General features: G+C 50.8%; 1 protein-coding gene across 3 annotated transcripts in view; it reads left to right on the top strand.

Annotated features, from left to right (window-relative positions):
• The window catches only part of RIN3 (Ras and Rab interactor 3), a 185,471-nt gene that overhangs the window by 150,553 nt on the left and 10,954 nt on the right, over window positions 1–23,964 (top strand). For all 3 annotated transcript variants that reach the window (XM_023205504.3, XM_023205505.2, XM_023205506.3), the window contains 2 exons: window positions 4,769–5,077; window positions 22,463–22,594. In XM_023205504.3, coding sequence (XP_023061272.2) covers window positions 4,769–5,077; window positions 22,463–22,594 — 441 coding nt within the window. The remainder of the gene's footprint in view (window positions 1–4,768; window positions 5,078–22,462; window positions 22,595–23,964) is intronic.

The raw sequence follows: 23,964 nt of genomic DNA, 5'->3' as shown, positions 1-23,964 counted from the left end.
ACATTCTGTCAGTTCACACTGCTGTGGCCTAAGTGGTTGCTAAACACTGAGCTGCTTCTGAGCTGGTTGGTATAGTTACTGCCCCAGCCGTCCCCTGGTATCTCTAAGCCTCTCTTTCCCCACCCAATAATGAAAGAGTTAGTGCTGGGTACGGTAAGAGACACGTGAGCCTCTGAACACAGTAGATTCATAGTAAATGTTGCTTAGAAAAGGAGCTTCAGATGTTCCTTTCCCAGGGCTACTGGATTTTGCTAGCGGACTCCTGAAAATGAATAGGTTTTCGAGGCCACAAATTCATGATGGCATTTCAGGTATGGTGAGGGGTGACAGGATTGAGATCTGAGGCCAGTGCTATGTGTGTGTCTGCACAGGGCCCTGTAAGCAGATAGTCGACAAAGAGTTATTGGGCACCCAACTCCACATCAGGTGCTGGCTCAGATATAGAGACAGAGGTAAACAAAGCACTCAAAGTTTCTGCCTGTGGGGAGCTTACGGTCTAGCAGGGGTGACAGGCAAGAAGGATGAGTAGGGCCAGGTGTGGTGGCTCACACGTGTAATCCAAGCACGTTGGGAGGCCAAGGCGGGTGGATCACCTAAGGTCAGGCGTTTGAGGCCAGCCTGGTCAACATGGTGAAACCCCGTCTCTACTAAAAATACAAAAAGTAGCCGGGTGTGGCGGCAGGCACCTGTAATCCCAGCTACTCAGGAGGCTGAGGCAGGAGAATCACTTGAACCTGGGAGGCAGAGGTTGCAGCGAGCCCAGATTGTGCCACTGCACTCCAGCCTGGGCAACAGAGCGAGACTTTGTCTCAAAAAAATCAAAGTTAAAGAAAAATAGAAAAATTAGCTGGGCACGGTGGCATGTGCCTGTAGTCCCAGTTACTCAGGTGACTGAGGCATGAGAATTGCTTGAACCCAGGAGGCAGAGATTGCAATGAGCCAAGATCGTGCCACTGCACTCCAGCCTGGGCAACAGAGGGAGACTCTGTCTCAAGAAGAAAGAGAGAGAGAGAAAGACAGAGAGACAGAGAGAGAGGAGTAAAAAGTATAAAGTGTAAAGAGACACATAAGTGAGCACATGTGGATGGAAGCGAGGTCAGGAGGCTGTTGTGGGGCAGAACCCCAAGGGCCTTGTGAGCCTCTCTATGGACCGCACATCCAAAGGTGAGTGACCTCACTCACATGTGAACCACATCACTCTGGCCGTCACGCCGAGTGGGAGCAGGGAGACTCAGACTCAGTGTGAGGCTACTGTCACAGCCGAGGTGAGCAGTGAGGTGGCTGGGACCAGGACGGAGGCAGCACAGAGGGGGAGACATGGTTGGACTCTGGGTCTGTTGTGAAGCCGGAGCCACAGGACTGGCTGGAAGCTGGATGCGGGAGTGGGAGAGGGGAAGTGGGATGTGGACATGTGGACAAGCATTGTTGTCCCTGGGAGGCCACAGCATCCATCCTGGGGCAGGCACTGGGAAGGAGTCGAGGAGTTCGGTTTGGGACATGTGACACTGGAGATGCTTATTAGACACCAGGTGGGGAGGTCAAGCGGGCCACTGAGGGCTGAGTCTGCAGTTCTGGGGCTAAAGAGAGATGTCTGGGAACTGTCAGCACAAAAGGAGCCATGAGACTGGATGAGATCATCTGGGTCTGAGACTGGGCCACAAGCACCGTGCAGACCAGGAGGGCACAGAAGGGCACGGAAGGACATGGAAGGACATGGAAAACTCCAAGTGGCCCAGAGGAAGCTGTGGTCAGCCCTGCCTTCCAGAGTTGGGGGAGTGTAAGAGCTGAGGCCCAAAGGGTCAGGAGTGCTAAGCTGTGGAAAGGGTGGTGGATGGACTTTCTTCTGGAAAGGGATGACAGCGTGGACGAAGGCCGAGAGGTGGGGAATGAGGCTGGAGGATCACGGGCCGTTCACACAGGCAGTGAAAGTCAGCCTGAGGATTTGGCCCAGAGGTGATGGAGCCCTGAAGGGTGTGTGTGGAGGGCAGAGCAGAGGGGACAAAACAGGGGGATGGCTCAGGAGACTGCGGCCATGCAAGGCCAGTGCCTGGTGGCCTTCAGCAGAGCGAAGGAGGTGGAGCACAGGCTGGACCTCTGCTGGAAACAGCAGGAATGACTCCAGCTTCAGGGCAGCTGGCTGGCAGGATGCAGACACACCATGGGTCCTGTTAAGGGCAGATCTGCCTCGGGCACCAAGATGCCAAGAGGTGCTAGACTTGGAGTCTATCCTGGCAGGTGATATGGCAGAGTGCCACCAGAGCCTGCTGTGGGCACTAATGTGTGGGGCAGAGAGGTTTCCAGGCAGTGAGAGGTGGCAGCTGAGCTGAGCCACCAAGAACAGGAGGGCTGGAGCTACAGAGACGGAGAGAAGGGCCCTCCAGTGGGTGGGAACAGGGTCAGCATCCACAGCAATGGTGCCATTCCAGACACTGCACATGTCAGCTTCATGACTGCAAACCAGACCAGATGGGTTTGGTCATTGTCATGCCCAAGAAGCCACAGCTCAGAGAGGTCCAGTGACCCAGCCATGAGGACAGAGCTGGTAGTAGAGCTGGGCTTCAGACCCAGGCAGCCCAGCCCTTTCCATGAGCTGAGTCCACTGCCTCTGCCTCTTCCTTCCGAGCTCTGCCCATGTGTGTGGCCAGTCAGATGGTGAAGGAACTTAAACCACATAAAAAGGCCAGACAGGCCGGGCGCGGTGGCTCACACTTGTAATCCCAGCACTTTGGGAGGCCAAGGAGGGCAGATCACCTGAGGTCAGGAGTTCAAGACCAGCCTGGCCAACATGGTGAAACCCCATCTCTACAAAAAAATATAAAAATTAGCCAGGCGTGGTGGTGGGCACCTGTAATCCCAGCTACTCAGGAGACTGAGGCAGGAGAATTGCTCGAAACCTGGGAGGTGGAGGTTGCAGTGAGCCAAGATCATACCACTACACTCTAGCCTAGACAACAGAACAAGACTCTGTCTCAAAAAAAAGAAAAAAAAAAAAGGCCAACAGAACTCCACGCTTAGGGTGCTTCTGGTTTTATTAGGGAGACAAGTCACAAGAAACAATTGGATACAAAGCAGTGCTAATGTGAGGCTGCTGAGGGCCTGAGTCTGGAGAGGAGGTGCCAGGAAGAGATCCTGCAGATGTGAAGGGGCCGGGAGGGCGTGGGCACAGCCCTCTCATTTTGCAGTTCAGGAAGCAGGCCGTGGGGGGGGAAGGGACATGGCCGAGGTCATGCAGAAGCCCAGGACAGTGGGGAAGTGCAAGTCCCTGCTCCGAGGTCAACTCCCACCTGCACGCATCTCTACCTGTGGCGGCTCCAATGAGGGGGGAGGCGGGCGTGGAAGAAGGGTCAGGAACGGGGTGAGGGAGGTGAGGACAGCCCTGTGTTCTGCTGAAGGGGAAGAGGGAGGCAGCAGCAAGGGACCCAGGATGGCCATGGGCCAGCCCCCAGGCCTGCGTGGCAGGGAAGGGCTGTCCGGGCCTCTACTGAGACCCAGCCCCGTGGGAGCATGAGTCCCTCCCTCCCCTCTCAGAGCTGGGGCAGCACAGGTGTCTCCCCACAGGAACAGGGCTTGGGACCTCCCCTTACTGAGCCTGTAACCAAGACCCATCGCCTGGAGACAGAGGAGGGCCAAACAACTTCCTAAGAATATGTTCCTACAGTCACCCAAAGCAACTGGGCATCCCCTTGGTGTCAAGTAGACATGAGTTCAAGTCCTTGTTCAGCCCCCAGCCCACCCGATGAGAGCCTAAGTTGGTCTGTCCTCAGAGTGGGGATCAGAGCACATATGCCTCAGAGCAGCTACAAGATCAGGGCACCAACTCCTGCTCTAAGAGCTGATTGGGAATGCCTCTCTGATAGCACGGCATTCGAACAGTGAAGGAACCAGTCATGTGGATGACTGCGAGGCGACTGCACCACACAAAGGGAACTGCAGGAGCAAAGGCCCTGGGGCAGGAGCAGGCCTGGCAGTTGGTAGAGCAGCCTGAGCATGGGGAGCAAGCAAAGCAGTGAATGAGACGTTACAGGGCCCGATCACAGCAGAGCCTCATAGGCCATGAGGAGGCTCTGGCTTTGATTTGATTGCATGGGAGATGGGAGCCATTGGAGGTTTCCAAACAGAAGAATGTTATGATCAAAGATGTCATAACAGGACAGCACCAGCTGCTGTGTTGACAAGAGACTATAAGGGCCAGGGCAAAAGCTGACTGACATAACCCCAGCAAGAGATGATGGTGGTAGCCTGACCAACCCAGGTCAAGGTAGTAGCCATGGAAGTGATAAAAAAGTAAGGTTCTGGATATACTGTATTTTTGAGACTAGAGTCAAGTGGGTGTGGGAATTGGAAGGGAGATATCAAGAATAATCCCACCAATCATTTACTGGGCATTCAGGCCATCAGCATACAGCTGCCCAGGTTGTACACTGTACAACTCCAGTGTGAGTAATGCCCTCTGAAGTTACGTACTCATAGTCAGCCCTGTGAAAGTTTGCTGTCTGCCAGGCCCTGTGAAAAGCATCAGGATGTAATGACTGGCTCCTGTGCCAGTGCCTTTCCAGTGTGGCTTTCTGTTGAAGAAACTGTGCTCTCTCATGTGCCAGAACTGCAGGGTATAACTGCTGGGGCTGTGAGTGTCCTTGCAGGTGCTGGAGCTGTGAATGTCCTTCCAGGAGCCAGGGGATGGGGATGGCTGTGCTGTTGGGCAACAGAACCAGGTGGCAGGATCCCAGCATCTGGTTTCCTCACCCTCGCTCTCTTGTTTTACCTGCAGAAGCAATTGTAGAGTCCGCCTTGTACAAATGTGTCCTGAAGCCCTTGAAGGAAGCCATCAACTCATGCCTGCATGAGATCCACAGCAAGGACGGTTCGCTGCAGCAGCTCAAGGAGAACCAGCTAGTGATCCTGGCCACCACCACCACCGACCTAGGTGTGACCACCAGCGTGCCGGAGGTGCCCATGATGGAGAAGATCCTGCAGAAGTTCGCTGGCATGCACAAGGCCTACTCACCCGAGAAGAAGATCTCCATCCTGCTGAAGACCTGCAAACTCATCTACGACTCCATGGCCCTCGGCAACCCAGGTCAGCGGGCAGCCGGGAGGGGTCTAGGCGAGGAGCTCTCTTTGTATGGGTCCATGACCCCACCCTGACCAGGACTCCGGAGCCCTTGGAAGGCCCCAGACTTTCCAGATTCAGAGCCCCCCTGGAGAGGAACTGGGTGTGGGTGGGGTGTAACTCCTGCGCCCTCTTGGAGTTACCTGGGGCCTGGGAGGATAGCCATGATTGGCTGCTGCCTTGGAGGCAAGCGAGGAGGCCAGCCCACAGTTAACTTTGTGTGAATGAGGAAAAGCACTGTGTTAGTTTGCTAGGGCTGCAGAAACAATACCACAAGCTGAGTGGCTTAGCCAGCAGAAATCTATTGTCTCACAGTTTTGGAGGCTGGAAGGTTCAAGATCAAGGTGTGGGCATGGCTGTGCTCCCACTAAAGACACCAGGGAAGGTCATTTTCCTTCCAAGCTTCTGGTAGTTCCTTGGCTTGTGGCCACAGAACTCTTATCTTCACATGGCGTGCTTCCTGTGTGCATGTCTGTGTCCCAATTTCCTCTTTTTGCAAGAATGCCAGTCAGACTGGATCAGGGGCCCACCCTACTCCAGTATGACTTCATCTCAGCTAATTACAGCTGCAACAACCCTATTTCCAAATAAGGTCAGAGTCCTAGGTGCTGAGGGTTAAGACTTCAACATACAAATTTTGAGGGGACACAAGTCAACCCCTAACAGGTGCCTTAAACAATTAGCATTGATTTGACGCCTAAGTCCATGGGGCATGGACAACTCTCTGATCTGGGTCAGGTGTGCCTGAGCTTGGGCGGGCTTAGTCATGGATCTGTGGTCAGAGGTGGGTCAGTTGGAGGCCAGATAGTCTGGGATGGCCCTGCCCACCTGCTGGGTAGGTGGTTGGCTGTTGGCTGCTCTGGGATGGCCTTGCCCATATGCTGGGTAGTTCATTGGCTGTTGGCTGGTCTGGGATGGACTTGCCCACATGCTGGGTGGTTGGTTGGCTGTTGGCTGGTCTGGGATGGGGATGACTGAGCCACGGGTTTCTCATCCTCCAGCAGGTTAGCACAGGCATGTACCCATGGCAGTAGCTGGGGCCCTAGAGAACAAGCAAAGCCTGCAAGGCCCATTGAGGCCTGGCCCTGAACTGGCACGATGTTGCTCTGACACCTCTCATTGACTTGTTTAGGCACAAGAGACCATCCCAGACTTAAGGAGTGAGGAACATTTCGCCTCTTGATGGAACGAGTACAAAGGCATATTGTAAAGGGTGTGGATGTGGGAGAGGAATCAGTGGGACTATTTGTAATCATTTGACTGCAGTCCTCCAGGCAGACAAGAACAGGCATCACTGCATGATGGGGCACAGCTCAATGAAGAGAAAGCTGGCAGGATTCATCCCTTCAGCTGGTGCCCTTGTGCAGTGAGCAAACTGTGTACCTGGACACGGCTGCCATGGCAATAGAGTGGATGGATAGCCACCTCTGTAGACTCACAGACGTGGGTTCGAATTCCTGGTCTGTCACTTACTACCTATTTAACCTTGAATGATTTACTTAACTCTTTAGAGCCCAATTTCCTCACCCGAGGAAGCTGCTTTACAGAGAGGGTAAAAGACCCTAAGACCCCTAATGGTTCAGAAGCCATACTTAGTCACTTGTGAGTATTAGAAACAATGTACGTAAAATGGTGGCCTCCACACACAGCACCTGGCAGGCTCAACAAATGTGGCTATGTTAAGAGAGGGATTCTTGGCCGGGCGCGGTGGCTCAAGCCTGTAATCCCAGCACTTTGGGAGGCCGAGGCAGGCGGATCACGAGGTCAGGAGATCGAGGCCATCCTGGCTAAAACTGTGAAACCCCGTCTCTACTAAAAAATAAAAAACAAAATTAGCCAGGTGTGGTGGCAGGTGCCTGTAGTCCCAGCTACTCGGGAGGCTGAGACAGGAGAATGGCGTAAACCTGGGAGACAGAGCTTGCAGGGAGCCGAGATTGCGCCACTGCACTCCAGGCTGGGCGACAGAGCGAGACTCCGTCTCAAAAAAAAAAAAAAAAAGAGAGGGATTCTCTTCATCTCCCCTGGAGAAGGGCAGGCCAGTTTGGCCATAGACCAACAGGAAGCAGTTGTGGGGGTGTGATTGGGGTATGGTGCCAGATCCCCTCGCCCTAGAAACCTTTCCCCTCAGATCTGTACAGGCCACAATTCCGGGTTAGCCACATTTTTGTGGTAAACTGATTTGTGTCTTGCGACCATGTGTTAGAATTGTGCTCCCCAGGCCAGGCATGGGGGCTCACGCCTGTAATCCCAGCACTTTGGGAGACTGAGGTGGGGGGATCACAAGGTCAGGAGTTCGAGACCAGCATGGCCAACATGGTGAAACCCCGCCTCTACTAAAAATACAAAAATTAGCTGGGTGTGGTGGCATATGCCTGTAATCCCAGCTACTCAGGAGGCTGAGGCAGGACAATTGCTTAAACCCGGGAGGCAGAGGTTGCAGTGAGCCGAGATCGTGCCACAGCATTCCAGCCTGGGTGACAGAGCGAGACTCCGTCTCACACACACACACACACACACAAATAGAATTGTGTTCCCCAAAAGCAGACACCACACCAGGGTGAACTCTGTATTAAGACTTTATCCTGATACTGGAGATGTGATGGGAAGAGAGAGGGTTGTAGTAGAAGCAGGATGTAGTGAAGGGTTTGTTTTCAGAGTGGACATTAGCCTCGGAGGGAGGTCGGGTGTCTTGTGCAGCCTGGAGCCCAGAGAACAAGCCCAGGATGGAAACTCCGCAACTGAGTAACCTCCAGGAAAATTCCCAAAGAAGTAGGTGGGGGACAGTGGGCAGCCTGCGGAGCCCAGAGCTCTCGGCGAGTTTGACCTGGTCAGCCCCAGAGGGCTGGGACTCAGGGAAAGAATCAAGTATGCCCTGCCAGGTGACATGAGACCGAGGGTTAAGACCCCCTCGTGGCCTGGCAAAGGGTGCCCGAGAATGAGTGGGGCCTTCTCAAGCCTTCTGGGAGAGAGGCAGTCCTGGCTTTCTCTGCAGCAGCAGGGGTTGGAGAGGGAGGCAAGCTCAGAGGCGTCCTACAGGCATGCAGGGAAGCAGCAGTCAGACTGGATCAAGGCAGAAAGGAGACAGAGCCCCAGGGGACCCTTTGCTGGGAACCGCCTCGGGGAGAGCAGGCAGGCTGGCCCTGGGACCCTGCAGGGATCATGGAAGAGCAAGGTCCAGGCTTCCTTGCCGGCTCTGCTGCTTCTCAGCTTGTGGCTGTGTTAAAATGACTTAGGTACTCAGCCACAGTTTCCTCTTATGTTCAACAGGCACAGCCACAACCACCTTGCAGGCCTGTCTTGAGGCTTAGAGGAGTCTGAAGTTTGCATGTTGCCCAGCAGTTGGCACTTAGTCACAATAGCTATTGATTGGTTTCAGTGCTGAATTTCTAATTAGGGAAATCGTTGCCCCTGGATTTGCTGGGCTTGGTGGTAAAGTCAGAGCCAAGGGTTTTATAGAGCCTGAGACATGATCAGGACGGCAGCTTTGGGCTGGAAGGGGCAATTCCATTCTCGATGAGTCCCAGTTTATCCAGAAACCCCTAGCTTCCTGGAATTCTGTTTAAAACCCCATGACTGAGCAGCAACATTCAAACACCATGGTTTTTTTTTTCTAAACAGGGTCTCTTTCTGTTGCTCAGGCTTAAGTACAGTGGCACCACCCCCCAGGCTCAGGCAATCCTCCCACCTCAGCCTCCTGAGTAGCTGGGACTACAGGCATGCGCCACCACACCCAGCTAATTTTTGTATTTTTTGTAGAGACGGGGTTTCACCATGTTGCCCAGGCTGCTCTCAAACTCCTGAGCTCAAGCAATTTGCCTGCCTCGGCCTCCCGAAGTGCTGAGATTACAGGTGTGAGCCACCACATCCAGCCTGACTTTTTAAAATTGACAGATAAAACTGTATGTATTTACTGTGTACAACATGATGCTTTCAATATCTACATTGTGGAATGACTAAATCTATCTAATTAACATAGGCATCACCTCACATAGTTATCGTCCTTGTGGTGAGAATCAAACACCGTGATTTTTGCTAACAATGAACTTGCTTTCTAAAAACTTACCAGAGAGCAGGGACTCGAGGAAGGAATGGCTAATTTTGAGGAGGGAGGAGGAGCAAGAAAGGCAGCTGCTGGAAAGGGCATGGCTGGTGTCATGTGTGGTTGAATGGAACAGAACCAGGTGCCTGCCATTTTCCATCCTCAGCAGGCAAGAGGGAGGGAGGCTGGAATCTCTGCAGATCCAGAAGCCAGGCTCAGTCGGGGAGACCCTGAGACATGAAGGTCAGGCCAGGGTCTCCCCCAGATGCCAATGGGTTTCTTCTCAAGGAACAGAAAGAATGTTTCCCTCCCACCACTGGGTGAGCACTGGACTGGGAGCACCGTGACTCCCAATTTCATCTCAGAACCGGGCAGGCCAGGGCTGCTCCATTCGGAGCCTCGGCATCTTCATCTGGGTGGAATTAGGTTCTGCTCAAATGGGTGTGGGATTTGTCACCCCCAAATCCAAAGAGCAGAGGATTTGGGGTTCATCCACGGTCCTGGGTTTGAACCCCAGCTTTGGTGCGACAGCCTTGAACATTCATCTCCCTGGACCTTTGTTTGTGTACAAAATGAGGGTGAAACGCTTGTCATGTTGCGATGCAGGAGCTGGGACAGCACATGGGACAGCCTAGGTGCTCAAGGAGTTACTTCCCGAGCCTCAGTTAAATGGGGCTAGGATCGCCTCTCTCTGTGCTATTGTGGGGATCCAAGTTTATGAATGAGTGTTTAGATATTAGGATGCAGGAACAGCGGCCTCCCAGCCACGTTCCCAAAAATACAGAAGCTGAACGCAGTGGTTTTCAAGATGGATTCCACAAGGCACCCCAGGGGCCACCAAGGGGTCGAAAGACAAGCTGGGCCCCAAGCCAGCTCCACCCCAGACGACCCTGCTTGTACCTGTTTTACACGTGGGGTTCTGCAGGGGATTTTGTTTCAGATAAAGAGTTCTATTTTTTTACGTTTCATTTGGAAATAATTTCAAACTTCAAAAACTCTAAGAATAGAAACAGTACATAGAAACAGGAACACCTGCAGATCCTTTGTGAATTGTTAACATCAGACCCCCCCCCCCCCCGCCTCATCATTTTCTTTCTCTGTGTACATACATCATGTTTTTTCTGAACTGTGTAAGGGTAAGTTACATACATCTGGGTCCTTTACCCCTAAACGCTTTCCTAGGTATTTTGTTGGTGTATGGATGTAAGATTACATAACTCTTACACAGCCACGGTAGAGTTGTCCATGGCACACATTTATGTTAATACAATGTTTTTATCTAAACGTCCAGGTTGTCACTTGACTTAATAAGGTCCTTTTTAGAATTTACCCCTCATGTTCAGGATCTGGTGAAGGGTTAGATGTGGCATGTGCTTGTCATGTGTCTTTAACCTCCTTTAATTTGGAATATCTCGTATTTGTTGCTGAATGATGGAAGTACAATCTGAGGAATGCGTCATTAGGGAATTTCATTGTTGTGCAAACATTCTGGAGTGTACTCACACAAACCTAGATAGCACAGCCTACTATACCCCTGGGCTATATGGTATGGCCCATTGCCCCCAGGCTACCACCCTGTACAGCATGTGACTATGCTGAAAACTGCAGGCAGTTGTAGCTCAGTGGCAAGTATTTGTGTATCTGAACCTATCTAAACGTAGAAAAGGTGCAGTAAAAGTCCGGCATTATGATCTTATGGAACCACTGTCATATATGTGGTCCATCGTTGACCAAAACTTCGTTATGCATTGCATGACTGTATTTCCACAGCCTTTCTTTGTCTTTTTATTTTTTTGAGACGTAGTCTTGCTCTGTCACCCAGGCTGGAGTGCAGTGGCACTATCTCGACTCACTGCAAGCTCTGCCTTCTGGGGTCCCACCATTCTCCTGCCTCAGCCTCCTGAGTAGCTGGGACTACAGGCGCCCGCCACTACACCCAGCTAATTTTTTTTGGATTTTTAGTAGAGACAGGGTTTCACCGTGTTAGCCAGGATGGTCTTGATCTCCTGACCTCACGATCTGCCTGCCTCAGTCTCCCAAAGTGCTGGGATTACAGGCGTTAGCCACCATGCCTGGCCTGTTTGTCTTTAATGATATTGATGTTTTTGAGGGATACTGTTTTTTTCCACCACCCCCACCTTTTCTTAATGAAAGTTCCTCATTCTGTGTTTGTCAGATGTTTCCTGATGATTAGATTGAGGTTATGCATTCTCAGCCAGATCCCAACTGACTTCAATTCTGACTTTGACGTTCAGTAATTTTAGAACGAGGTCCCAGGCATTCAACTCACACCTCCCTCTGGCAGGTGATCCAGGCAACTGTATAGTCTATGGCCTTGCTACCCGAGGTGTGGTCTGCAGCCCAGCAGCTCTTCATTGAGCCCTGGGAGCTGCGAGTGACCCCACAGAGAGGCAGACTCCAGCCCGAGTCCCGCCTACCTCCACCACTGACCTACTTCCTCCACCACTGACTGCTTTAAGCAAAAAACAGCCCTCCGTGTCCACCACTCCTGACTTCCGCCCTGCCCTAGCCTTGCCTCTAGTCTTCCCAGCTCCCTCACCTCCAGGGAAGATGCCTCACCCACCTGCCTCATTGCTATGCTGCAGGCAACAGTAGCTTGATGTGGTACCTTCATGGCCCACTTGAAAGGGGAATAAAATAGGGTGGGCCGCTGGCAAGACCTGTTGGAACAGTGAGGAAAGGGGTAAACATGGAAACACAAGATCTGAGTTAACTGGCCATGCTATCTTCTCCAGAAAGACAGGGCCAGGATTAAACCTAGTGTTAGCTCCCTCTAAAGCCTGTGCTGCTATCACCATGCCAGTGGCTGGCCTAGGAATGGACCCCAAGTTTCAGAATCCTGGTGGAATGTGTTTTCCCCTATCACAAATTTAGGGTCCTGAGTTAGGCAGATTGGGGAGTCCACGGAAGCAAATGGCTTCAGATAAACTGGCCCTCCATCCTGGAATCAGGAGCAGACCGGATTCTTCATGGACTTCATGAGGCTTGGTGAGAGCAGCCAGAACTTCTAGATTCATTTCTTCTATTACTTTGACAAAGAAGTCATTCCCACCTATTTGATGTCTAAGACTAGTCATTCAGAGCTGGTTCTGCTACTGGGGAGAAACAGATTCAAGTCCAGGAAACCCTCCTTAAGATGGGAGGGGGAGAAAGAGGGTAGGGGCGCAGTTCAGGAACCTTCTAATGTGAATGCCAAGCAGGAGGCATCCCAAAGGCTACTGACGGCCTGAGGCTGCCTTTTCAGCTCCTTGAGTAGTCTGTGTAAACACCCTGATACCACCCACTTGAGCTTCTGGAAACAGGGCCTGGCTCCTAACCCCAGGGGGATGGAGCACACTACTGACCACGTGGTGGGATGTGGGGGCCAACCGGGTGGTGATAGAGTCCCAGGTCCCTTGCCATCCACTTCCTTGGCAGAGACCACAAAGTCAAGGGTCCACAGCTAGTTTAGGCAAAGGCAACCACAGAGGAATTAGATGGGAGGAGGGCTCTTGATGGGGACCCCAGGGGTATGGAATAATGAGCCTTGTGACATTGACTGGGGGTAGAGAGGATAGGCAGGGAGGTCAGGCTGTTGGTTTTTTTTAAATCTATGTTTTAAAAAATTAAACTGGGCTAGGCGCGGTGCCTCACACCTGTAATCCCAGCACTTTGGGAGGCCGAGGTGGGCGGATCATGAGGTCAGGAGTTCGAGACCAGCCTGACCAACATGGTGAAACCCCGTCTCTACTAAAAATACAAAACTTAGCCAGGCATGGTGGCGCACACCTGTAATCCCAGCTACTCAGGAGGCTGAGGCAGGAGAATCACTTGAACCCAGGAGGCGGAGGTTGCAGTGAGCCAAAATCGCACCATTGCACTCCAGCCTGGGTGACAGAACAAGACTCCATCTCAAAAAAAAAAAAAAAAAAAGAAAAATTAAACTGACTTTTGATGATCAAAGTCACTCGTGCTTATTGTTGCAAATTGATCAATAATATGTTGGTGAATTTCTTCCTAGTCTTTTTGAAATAACTACAGATAGGTAGATAGATAATTGGTTAAGAAAACGTTTGCTGCTATAAACATTTGCTGCTATTTGATTAGCTAGATGAGCCCTCTCATCTCTAACTCAATAGAAGTGTATTTCTCACTCATATAAGTCCAATGCATGGAGGAGGGTTGGAGGTGAAGGGCCATGCTCCATATGGTCATTCAGGGATCCATGCATAGGAAGACTTCCTAGGCCTCCCTAGGGATTGACATCCAGGTGACAGTACGGGGGTGGGCATCTGAAAGAGAGCTTTCCTTCTCCAAAAGGTTGTGACTCACAACCTTGCTTTTTTACCCCACAACACAAATGGAGTGCAGGTCCCCTAAGATGTCATGTTCTGAGGCTTATAGGACACACTCCCCTCCTGTCTTTCATAATAATTGTGTCTGGCGTTTACTGCTCCATGCTAATTACCTTCCATCTGTCTTGTCGTGTCATCCTCGCAACCACTCCAGGGGATGCGGACACTGTGATTATCCCCGTTTTACAGCTGAGGAAGCTAAGGCTCAGTGAAGTTAAGTAGCATGCTTAGGGTCACACCTGATGTGCAGCAGGTGAGTGGTTGACCTGAGACTTGAACCCGGGTCCTTTGCTGAAACCCGGGACCCTCCGGCCTCTCCAGCCTGCCTCCCCAGGGCATCCTGAGGTAAGAGATGACCTCGAAAGGACAGACACAAGTCATGGCTGAGTTTTGCAGTGCCTCCAACCTCATACCTTTTCAAGCCAGAGTGGGATTTCGTGTCTTCAGGCCTCAGAGCCCACAGCCTGCGTAGCTGACTGGCTTGTGGGCTGAGCTCTCTGAAGAGAAACCCAGGGAGCTGGAGTGTTTTCCTCAGGGACACAGTGTAGCTCAGAGCAGAACTGAGACTTAACCAGCATCTGTGCAAAGTGCAAGCAACCAAACAGGGTCGCTTCAAGGAGCTCAGTGGGAGAGAGGGGGCTGGGTTCTAATCTCATGACAGCCACAGACTTTACAAGTGACCTCCAGCCAACCATTTCTCTGCCGAGGCTTCAGTTCTTTCATCCGTGCAGCTGAAAGTTCAGACTAGATCAGTAGTTTTCAAACTATTTCCAGGAAACTCTCTAGGGACCACAGACATAGCTGGGGGCCACCTTGGAACAGTGGAGGGGCATAGTTGAAAGGAGATGAGCAGGCCAGCCCTGCTGCCCCACCCTGAGTCAACCAGAGAAGCTGAACTGTGCATAAGGTACCCATTACCAAAGGCTTCCATTGCAAACACAGATTTGAAGTCTACTGTTCTAAATGGCCTCTACTTCCTCCTGTCATATGTTTTTATCAAATAAATTCATTCATTCAACAGTTCAACAAACTTTTTTTGACAATGCAGACTTTTTTTTTTTTTTGAGACGGAGTTTCACTCTGTTGCCCAGGCTGGAGTTCAGTGGCACCATCTCAGCTCACTGCAAGCTCCGCCTCCTGGGTTCACACCGTTCTCCTGCCTCAGCCTCCCGAGTAGCTGGGACTACAGGCACCTGCCACCATTCCTGGCTAAATTTTTTTTTTTTTTTTTTTTTAGTAGAGACGGGGTTTCACCACGTTAGCCGGGATGGTCTCGATCTCCTGACCTCGTGATCCACCCACCTCAGCCTCCCAAAGTGCTGGGATTACAGGCGTGAGCCACCGCGCCCGGCCGACAATGCAGATGCTAAGAGCAAAACCCAGGAAGACCCAGCCCATGTTTTTAGGATATTCATAATTCAAGCTAAAAACAAGCATTTAATAAGCAAGCGTCTTGCAGTGTGATAACTGATATTCATTCATGCTTTTAGCAAATATGTTTATTAAATACCTACTATAGACCAGGTACCGTTGAGGTTTCAGATATAAACAATGAACAAGGTACCTGCCCGAGTAAAACTTTCATTCGAGGAGGAGAGATAGGCAATAACAAGTAAACAGAAATGCAAAATATATCCTCCAAGGTGAAACGTGCAACTGGGTTGGATAAAGCAGGGTAGGGGGTCTCAGGAGGGTTGGAGGAGTTTGCTGTCCTGGGACTGGGTGGTCAGGGAAGGCCTCTCTGAGTTAACGTGTGATATTGACTTTCCCATTCTGCAATGCCAGGACTGGGGAGAACCATTGCAAGGGCATTGGGCCTAGCTAAGGAGGTCTTCAAGGAAGACTTCTGGGAGGAAAAAAGTGATTTTAAGTGGGAATCTTGGTGGAAAGCAAGAGCCAGGGCAGGGCACAGTCATGAGCCTCCTGCTGCCCCAGGGTTGCAGCATCAGCCACTGGCCTTCAGTAAGAGCCCAGTTAACAATGGGGGCCCTGGGTGGGGGGTGGGGTAGGGAGTAGTTTTGATAAGATGCTCAATCCTTTCCTCTCCCTCAGGGTCTGCAAACTGTGGCCCTCCCAGCCAACTCTGTCCTACCACCTGATTTTACAAATAAAGTTTTATTGGAACACAACCCATATCCATACTCAGCATCTAGGGCTGCTTGTGTTCTAAGGGCCGAGTTGAATAGTTAGGACAGAGACCATGTGGCCCATGAAACTAAAAATACGTACTTTCTGGTCTTTTACAGAAAAAATTTGCTAGCTCCTCTTTTAGACAATGCTTCCTCGCCCTGTCACCCAGGCTGGAGTGCAGTGGCACAATCATAGCTTACTGCAGCCTCAACCTCCCGAGCTCAAGCAGGTCCTCCTACCTCAGCCTCCAGAGTAGCGGGGACTACAGATGCATGCCACCACACCCAGCTGATTTTTTTTTTTTTAGTAAAGACAAAGTCTCACTATGTTGCCCAGGCTGGAGTTAGGGCCTTTCTAATCCTCATTGTCTGTGTGATCCAGCTGAGCACCCCTTCAGCTCATTTTGATCTTAAAGAGAGCTTTCCTTCTCCAAAAATCTCCCAGCGGATGAAATATGCATAAACCCAGCCAGCTTTTTGAAATGTGATCAGCTACCTACAGGTGGCAAACAGATGTGACTTGGCAAAAAAGAAAGCAGAAATCACCAGGAAGTGGAGGCTGCAACCAGCAGGGCGTTTGGATGCATAGCCAAATGGACGTGATCTCTGGTCCACCCAAGACAGATGTTCAGCTCACAGGAGAAGGATTTTGCAGCTAACATCCCAGTGGCACTTCCTGAGGCCCCTATGTGCTCAGGGCTGAGCCCCGAACCTGGGGTTCCAGGCTGCTCAGGAAGGAGCGTGCAGCCCTAACTGCCAAAAGGTTGGGCTGGGACCCAGTGCGTGTAAACAATGTTTGGAGCTTGTGTTGGTCCATGAGGAGCTATCATGCCTGTAGGGATACTGTCTCACCAACATCAACAGCCAGAGACCCAGATTCTAGTCCCTGCTCTGCTACTGACCAGCTGTAGCGCTTTGAGCAAATTTCTCCCATCTCTGAGCCTCAGTTTCCTCACAGCGTGGTCGGACATGATAAACTAAGGCCAATGGTGTGCTGGAGTCAGCTCGCACCAGCTCGTGGGAACTGACTGTGTGCATCTCTTCCCAGCTCTGTGTTCTCGTTGGTACCTTGATGTTGGAAATTGTGGAAATATTTAGATCATGGAAATTGGCAAATGCTACAAATCAAGGTTGATTGTTTTCCTTCAGAGAGCCAGTTGTTAAGCATTTCCCAGGACACCACTGTCTAAGGCCCACAGGACATCCCAGTGTCTATGACCATGACCCTACCCCTGGCAGGACAGTGGTACCCAGTAAGAACACACATGGGACATAGTTCAGTCCATTGTCAGCAGCCTACATCCCAAGCCTATGCAGGGGGCTGGAAAAGCAGTGATGCGAGAGAGGCTCAGAGAGGGTTAGTGACTCACTCCGGCTCACACAGCCTCCATCCCTGCGCTCAGCATACTCACAATGTGAAGAAGGGGGCAGGCTCTGAATCACTCAAGGCATATGGGAGCCAGAGCAGGAACTGTCCGGCTGTGCTGGAGGATGTGGGAAAGCACAAGGAGAAATTGATAACGGGAAGGTAGGGAGGGGGTCCCAGGCAGGGGGAACTGTGTGTGCAAAGGCCTGGAGAGGGAAGAGTGCACTCAGAGTTCAGGGAATGGGCTGTGGTGCAGCCCAGTGGGACGTTATGTGGGAGGGTGATGGAGGCAGAATGTCATCTCAAATTGGAAGATGGAAAGTAGAGTAAGCACCCGTAACCCCGGGGCAGCCCAGGAGGGCTTCTTGGAGTTGGAGGAGGCAGATCTTGAAGGACGAGTCAAATGAGTAGGAACATGGGATTGTCGGTCAAGATTCCTCAAGGAAAACATGGGGAGAAGAGCAGGTGAAGGACTTTCCATAGCCAGGGAGTACAAAGCCACAGTCCTGGGCCCCCTCCCTTCCTGTCCCCTTCATACCCACATGGCCCGCCCTGAAGTCCTCAGACCTAGGGCCCCAGCTGGGCCATCCTTTGGCTGAAAGTCATTACTTCCTCAAGCAGGGTTTCTCACCCATGGCCCTGCGGACATTCGGGGTGTCCTCTGCATCCCAGGATGTCATCGGCACCAGTGTTGCTGGCCCATTTTGCAGACGTAGAAACTGAGTATGACCAGAAAGGCAGGTCACACGGGGCCGCCTTGTCTAAAAAATTAAACAAGGATGGGCCATGAGCAGAATCCACATCCACTGGACAAAATCGACTGGAGGCCTCCATGGTTGCAGTGGTACACTGCAGGAGCCAGGACTTAGAGACGAGGCCGCCCAGGCTGTGAGGGAAGATGGGAAATAGAGTCTTTATTTGGGGTGGCCTTATCCTGGCTAAAAGTCAGGAGTTCTGTTACTTTGAAAATAGAGACTGGAGCCAAGTGTGCGATGGCTTATGCCTGTGAAGCCCAGCACTTTGGGAAGCTGAGGCGAGTGGATCACTTGAGGTCAGGAGTTCGAGACCAGCCTGGCCAACATGGCAAAATCCCATCTCTACTAAAAAAAAAAAAAAAAAAAAAAAAAAAGTAGCCAGGCGTGGTGGTGAGCACCTATAATCCCAGCTAGTCAGGAGACTGAGACAAGAGAATCGCCTGAACCTGGGAGGCGAAGATTGCAGTGAGCCGAGATCACACCACTGCACTCCAGTCTGGGCAACAAGAGTGAGACCCCATCTACAGAAAAGAAAAAGAAAATAGAGACTGGACAATGCAGAAGGAAAGCAACCACTAGTCTCTGGTGCTCACACCAGGCTAGAACAGACTGCGCAGGCAAGGAACACAAGACCCCCGGTCAGCTGAACGTGACCCTGAAATCACAACCCCTGGCCAGGCCATGGGCTTCAGCCTGGGAGGGTCCTGAGGGCAGGAACCACCTCTGACTCACGTCTTCTGTCTCCCTGTGTGCAGGGCCCACACCCGTACCCACTCATACTGGCGGTCCTTGACCAAGTCCTTGTTTTGTGCCAGCCTCTGCCCTAAGAATTACCTGCAGGGCCAGGGTTTGTGGGAGGTGAGGGAGATACTCGCCTCAGGGGCAAAATGCAGGGGGATGCCCAAGAAACTCAACCGCAAAAATAAATTTTATATATATGTGTGTGTATGTATATATACACACTTTTTAAAACAATTCAGTGGTTTTCAGTATATTAGCAAGGTCATATGACTAAAACTACTCTAATTCCAAAACATTTTTATCACCCCAAAAAGAAACTCTGTACCCATTAAAAATCACTCCCTATTCTCTTTTCTGCCCAACTCCAGGCAACCACTCATCTGCTTTCTGTCTCTGTGGATTTGCTTATTCTGGACGTTGCATACAGATGGAATCCTATCATATGTACAATATGCAGTCTTCCATGGCTGACTTCTTTCACTTAGCAGAATATCATCATGGTCTATCAATATCACAGTGGCCAGGCGCGGTGGCTCACGCCTTTAATCCGGCACTTTGGGAGGCCGAGTCTGGTGGATCATTGAGCCCAGGACTTCGAGACCAGCCTGGGCAACATGGCAAAACCCTGTCTCTAACAAAAATACAAAAAGAAAAAAAAAATAGCCAGTCTCATAACCCGGTCTCAAAAAAATGAGCAAATATCAGTATCACAGCATGTATGAGTAGCTTGTTCCTTTTTATTCCCAAAGACTTTTCCATGGTATGCATGCACATTTTGCCTGTGTACCCACAAGTAATGGACAAGTAGTCATCTCCACTTCTTGGCTATTATGGCCAATACTGCCATGAACATTTGTGTGCAGGTCTCTGTGTGGAAATATGTTTTTGTATATATAACTAGGAGTGGAACTTTGGGCTCACGTGACAAGATAAGTACTATTTTAATGCAGTATTTTTTTAAAAAAAAATAAAAATTAATGCAAAAAAAGCCATGATGAACAAAATATCCACCTTTTTTTGAGACAGAGTTTCACTTTGTTGCCCAGGCTGGAGTGCAGTGGCACAATCTTGGCTCACTGCAACCTCCGCCTCCCAGGTTCAAGTGATTCTCGTGCCTCAGCCTCCGGAGTAGCTGGGATTACAGGCTTACGCCACCATGCCTTGCTAATTTTTGTATTTTTAGTAGAGATGGGGTTTCCCCACATTGGCCAGGTTGGTCTCAAACTCCTGACCTCAGGTGATCCGCCTGCCTGGGCCTCCCAGAGTCGTGGAATTACAGACATGAGCTAGCACGCCTGGCTGCCACATTTTCAGTGAAGTCAGGCTGTTGTCTGTTTTATGATCCTGCATTACTGTGCGATGGGAACAGGCATTTCCAATCAGCCTGCGGTTTCCAGGCCCACATACTTTTGTGATGGCTGACAGTAGAAAGCGAACATGTTGGCAACCAGATTTTAGATACAGTCGTTGTTTCTTGAGTGTAGCACGTTTGTTAACTTTTTCCACCTGGTTCAAAATATGAGAGGCTGTTTTGATAAACACATATGGGGTACACGGTTTTCCTTTTGCCTCGGGCTTTGCTATGGCTGTGACCACCTGCGCCATTTCAATTAATCCTCAAACATCCTCGGGCACCTCGTTCTCCAACCTCCCTGCTGAGGTAAGAGGAGGGAAGGAGCTTGCTACAGTCCACAGCTGGTGAGTAGGAGAGCTGGGATTTGGACCCAGGTCTGGACTTGGAGACTCGGCCTTCACACCGTGCCTCTCAGCAGTGTAGCGTGCAGTTGCCCAGGAGGGTCACGTTAGCTCTCTGAAGTATTTTATTCAGGGAGGGGGCAGCCTCATTGTTACCAGGACAGATGTGAATGTGCAGAATTCACTATGAAATTTGACAACCTGGGCAACATGGCAAAACCCCATCTCTACAGAAAAATATATACATACAAAAATTAGCTGAGCGTGGTGGTGTGTGCCTGTAGTCCCAGCTACTCAGGAGGCTGAGGTGGGAAGATTGCTTGAGCTCAGGAAGTCGAGGTTGCAATGAGCTGATATTAAGCCACATACTCCAGCCTGGGCGACAGAGTGAAGCCCTGTCTCAAAGGCCGGGCGCTGTGGCTCACACGTGTAATCCCAGCACTTTAGGAGGCTGAGGCAGGTGGATCACTTGAGGTCAGGAGTTCCAGACCAGCCTGGCCAACATGGTGAAACCCCGTCTCTACTAAAAATACAAAAATTAACTGGGTATGGCAGCGCACGCCTGTAATCACAGCTACTCGGAAGGCTGAGGCAGGAGAATCGCTTGAACCCGGGAGGTGGAGGTTGCAGTGAGCCAAGATGGCACCACTGCACTCCAGCCTGGGCGACAAGAGCAAAACTCTGTCTCAAAAAAAAAAAAAACAAGGGAAAAGAGAAGTTGCTTCCTGCCCTGGAAGTGCTTGCCATGAGCCACACCTGACACAATGGGAGGACCATCACCAGTCAAACATCCGTGTGTGTGATAGGAACTTGCCAGTTGTGTTTCTCCATGTCCCCAGATGAAGCCACATGTGAAAATTTTATTTTAGAGCTAAGAGTTAGAAAAATAATTTTATTCCCCCAAGAAATAGGTATATTTTTTCTTCATGGACAGTGAGAATATAACTGATTGTGTTTTCCCTCTTTGCTTTGGTCAGCAGGAAATTCAAAGCCAAATTTGCTGCTGTAAAAGAGTAGTTGTGTAGGTTCTTGCTTATTTGTATTTTTATGTTTCCTATAGTATCATCCCTCTGGTAATTTATATTTGTCCTGATGGTTTTCAAATTTTGATTTAGATGTTGCTGTTTTATCAGGTATATTTCCTGATGGTCCCCTAAATCCTTTGTAAACATGTCAAGTAGAAATACACTTTTTGCAAGAGCTATAAATTGCTTAGCATGTGCTTGGATGGATTATTAATTTCGCCCAAAACACAAAGGTAGCAGCACTGGCATGGGTTATTCTGGGGCTCACATCCAGACCTGGTAACCCCCAGTTGAGTCTGAAGACCTTTGCCTGAGCCCTGGACTCCATTTGGTTAGAGGAAGTGAGAAGGTGGGCTGGGGACCAGGCGTGGCCATTCCCACCATGTAGAACTGCTCACCCAAGCTTCATTTCTCCAGTGCACTTGCAGAGTCTGGCTAGAAGATCAGCCAAGGACCTGCAGGAAGATTCTATTCTGGTCAGAATTCTCCGCCCATAGTTCCAGCCTTGGGCTTTGCATTGCCAAACAGGCAATCTTCAGAGCCAGCCGGGAGCCACACTGGAGAGACGTCTTTCAGACCCACCTTCCACCCTGCTTTCTGCCACTGTTCCTTTATAGAGCACCCTCCGTCTGCCACGCAAGGTGTCTGTTGCTGTCAGGACGCTCTGAGATCTGTGAACATCTCCTTCAAAGGCAGTAGTGATGAGATGATACTTCCAGGGGTCTTTACATGTTAAAAGAAGGCCTTAGGAAAGGGCACTGTTTAACCCAAAAAAAGGAAGAAGGCTGAATGGTGACATTTCAGGTCTCGTAGTATCTGGGTGAGGAAGAGGTTTCTGTTTCGCAGGTGGGAGGGAGATGTATGATTAGTGGGGACGGGGAACCTTGCCAGGAGCCATAAATGCTTCTGGGTGGGTCTGCAAATAAATGTGATGTGAATTTGACTGTCAAGCAAGCGGCAAGGGGCGGTCATGGAGAGGGAGGACTAGGAAAGGGGAAGGGGTCAGGCTCTTGCTCCTCCCAGCCGAGGGCACTTTCTCAGTTCCTTCTTCTTAAACCTGGACTTCCTAAATCTCAGGCCTCCCGAGGAGGCTGCTCCCTGGGTCCTCTCTGTCATGAGAGCAGGAGCATTCCTCTTCCAGGGATCGCCATCCATGCTCAGCAAACCACTGTCCCCTACCCTGGGCAGAGAGCATCTCACAAGGAGAGCCTGGAACTCATCTCCCTCTGCCTCCTTCTTCTTCCCAGGGAAGCCCTATGGGGCGGATGACTTCCTGCCTGTGCTCATGTATGTGCTGGCCCGCAGCAACCTCACGGAGATGCTTCTCAATGTGGAGTACATGATGGAGCTCATGGACCCCGCCCTGCAGCTGGGGGAGGGTGAGTCACCACCCCCCGCCCATCAGGTGCATTGCACACCCCCAACTCAGCCACACCACGGGCACTCTAGTGGTCCAACAAGCACCTCCTGGATACCAGACTCCGGCTGAGCTCTGGACCCATGGATGCAAATATGAATCCTACACAGGTCCTGTCCTGCAGGAGCTCACAGATTAGGGAGAGAGATGAGCCAGTGAAGGGACTGTGCCACCTCTATGTAACAAGTGCTGGAATAGTTGGAATCCCAGAAGGCATAAGAGCATGTTACCCAGACTGTGCAGTCAGGGAAGGCTTCCTGGAGGAGGTGACATCTGAGCTGAGCAATGAAAGATAAATAGCAGGCAGCTGATTACAAAAAAAAGGGGGAAAGGCAGTCTTTGTAGCAGGAACAGCAGGAGATGGTAGTGTAAAAGAAGGGGCTGAAGTGGCAGGCAGTGCTCACAGTAAGAGTCTGAGAGACAGTGACAATCGGTTCTTAGACAGGGGTGACCCCCAGGGACTCTCAGCCCTTGCTCATAAGCCCTGGGTCAGGACCTCCATCAGTGGGAAGTTAATGATATGAGTAAGAAGCCCTGCACTCCCCAATAGGATGAAGGCAGAGATGTGGTTTGGTCCACCCCATGCTCAGTTTCCCTTCCTCTTTCCCCCTTCCCACCATATCCTTCCACCCACTTAGCCTCAGCCACCCATCCACCAAGAATTTCCTGAGGGGCAGCCAGTCCAGATATCAGCTCTGAGGGAGCCCTGACTTCCTCTCTGAGACATCAGCCTCGAAGGAGGGAAACATCCTCCCAGGCCCTCAGGGTCCCCCTTGGGCTTTGTGGTTCTTGAGATGAGCAGACACTCTTTGCATCTGTTCGCATTTTTTTTGCATGTTCCAGTCTCTGGGGTGATAGTTTGATGAGATAGTTCTGTGAGTTGTTGACAGCTCAGGGGAGCATGTTAAAGCCATGACGTTCACTGTCATATATAACTTTGGCTTGTGGCACTGGGACCTCTATATCTACCTTTTTTTTTCTCTATGGTTAAAAATGTCCTGTAATGGGAACAAGTTGTCTTCCAGGAGGTCCAGGAATTCAAGAGAAGCCAAGGTTTCTTCAGCAATGGTTATCTGCTGCCCAGTGTAGCCATCTATCCATCCATCTATTCATCTGTCCATCCATATGGTCATCCATCCACCCATTCACCTACCCATCCATCCATGCATCCACTCATCCACCCAACCACCCACCCATCTACCCACTCACCCACCTCTCCAATCCATCTATCCATCCATCCACCCATCCATCATCCCATCATCCATCCATGCATCCATCTACTCATCCAACCACCTACCCATCCACATATTCACCCACGCACCCATCCACATA

This window comes from Piliocolobus tephrosceles, chromosome 6 (assembly GCF_002776525.5).
Source record: "Piliocolobus tephrosceles isolate RC106 chromosome 6, ASM277652v3, whole genome shotgun sequence".
Classification (NCBI taxonomy): Eukaryota; Metazoa; Chordata; class Mammalia; order Primates; family Cercopithecidae; genus Piliocolobus; species Piliocolobus tephrosceles.
This window is presented reverse-complemented; position numbering and strand designations above follow the sequence as displayed.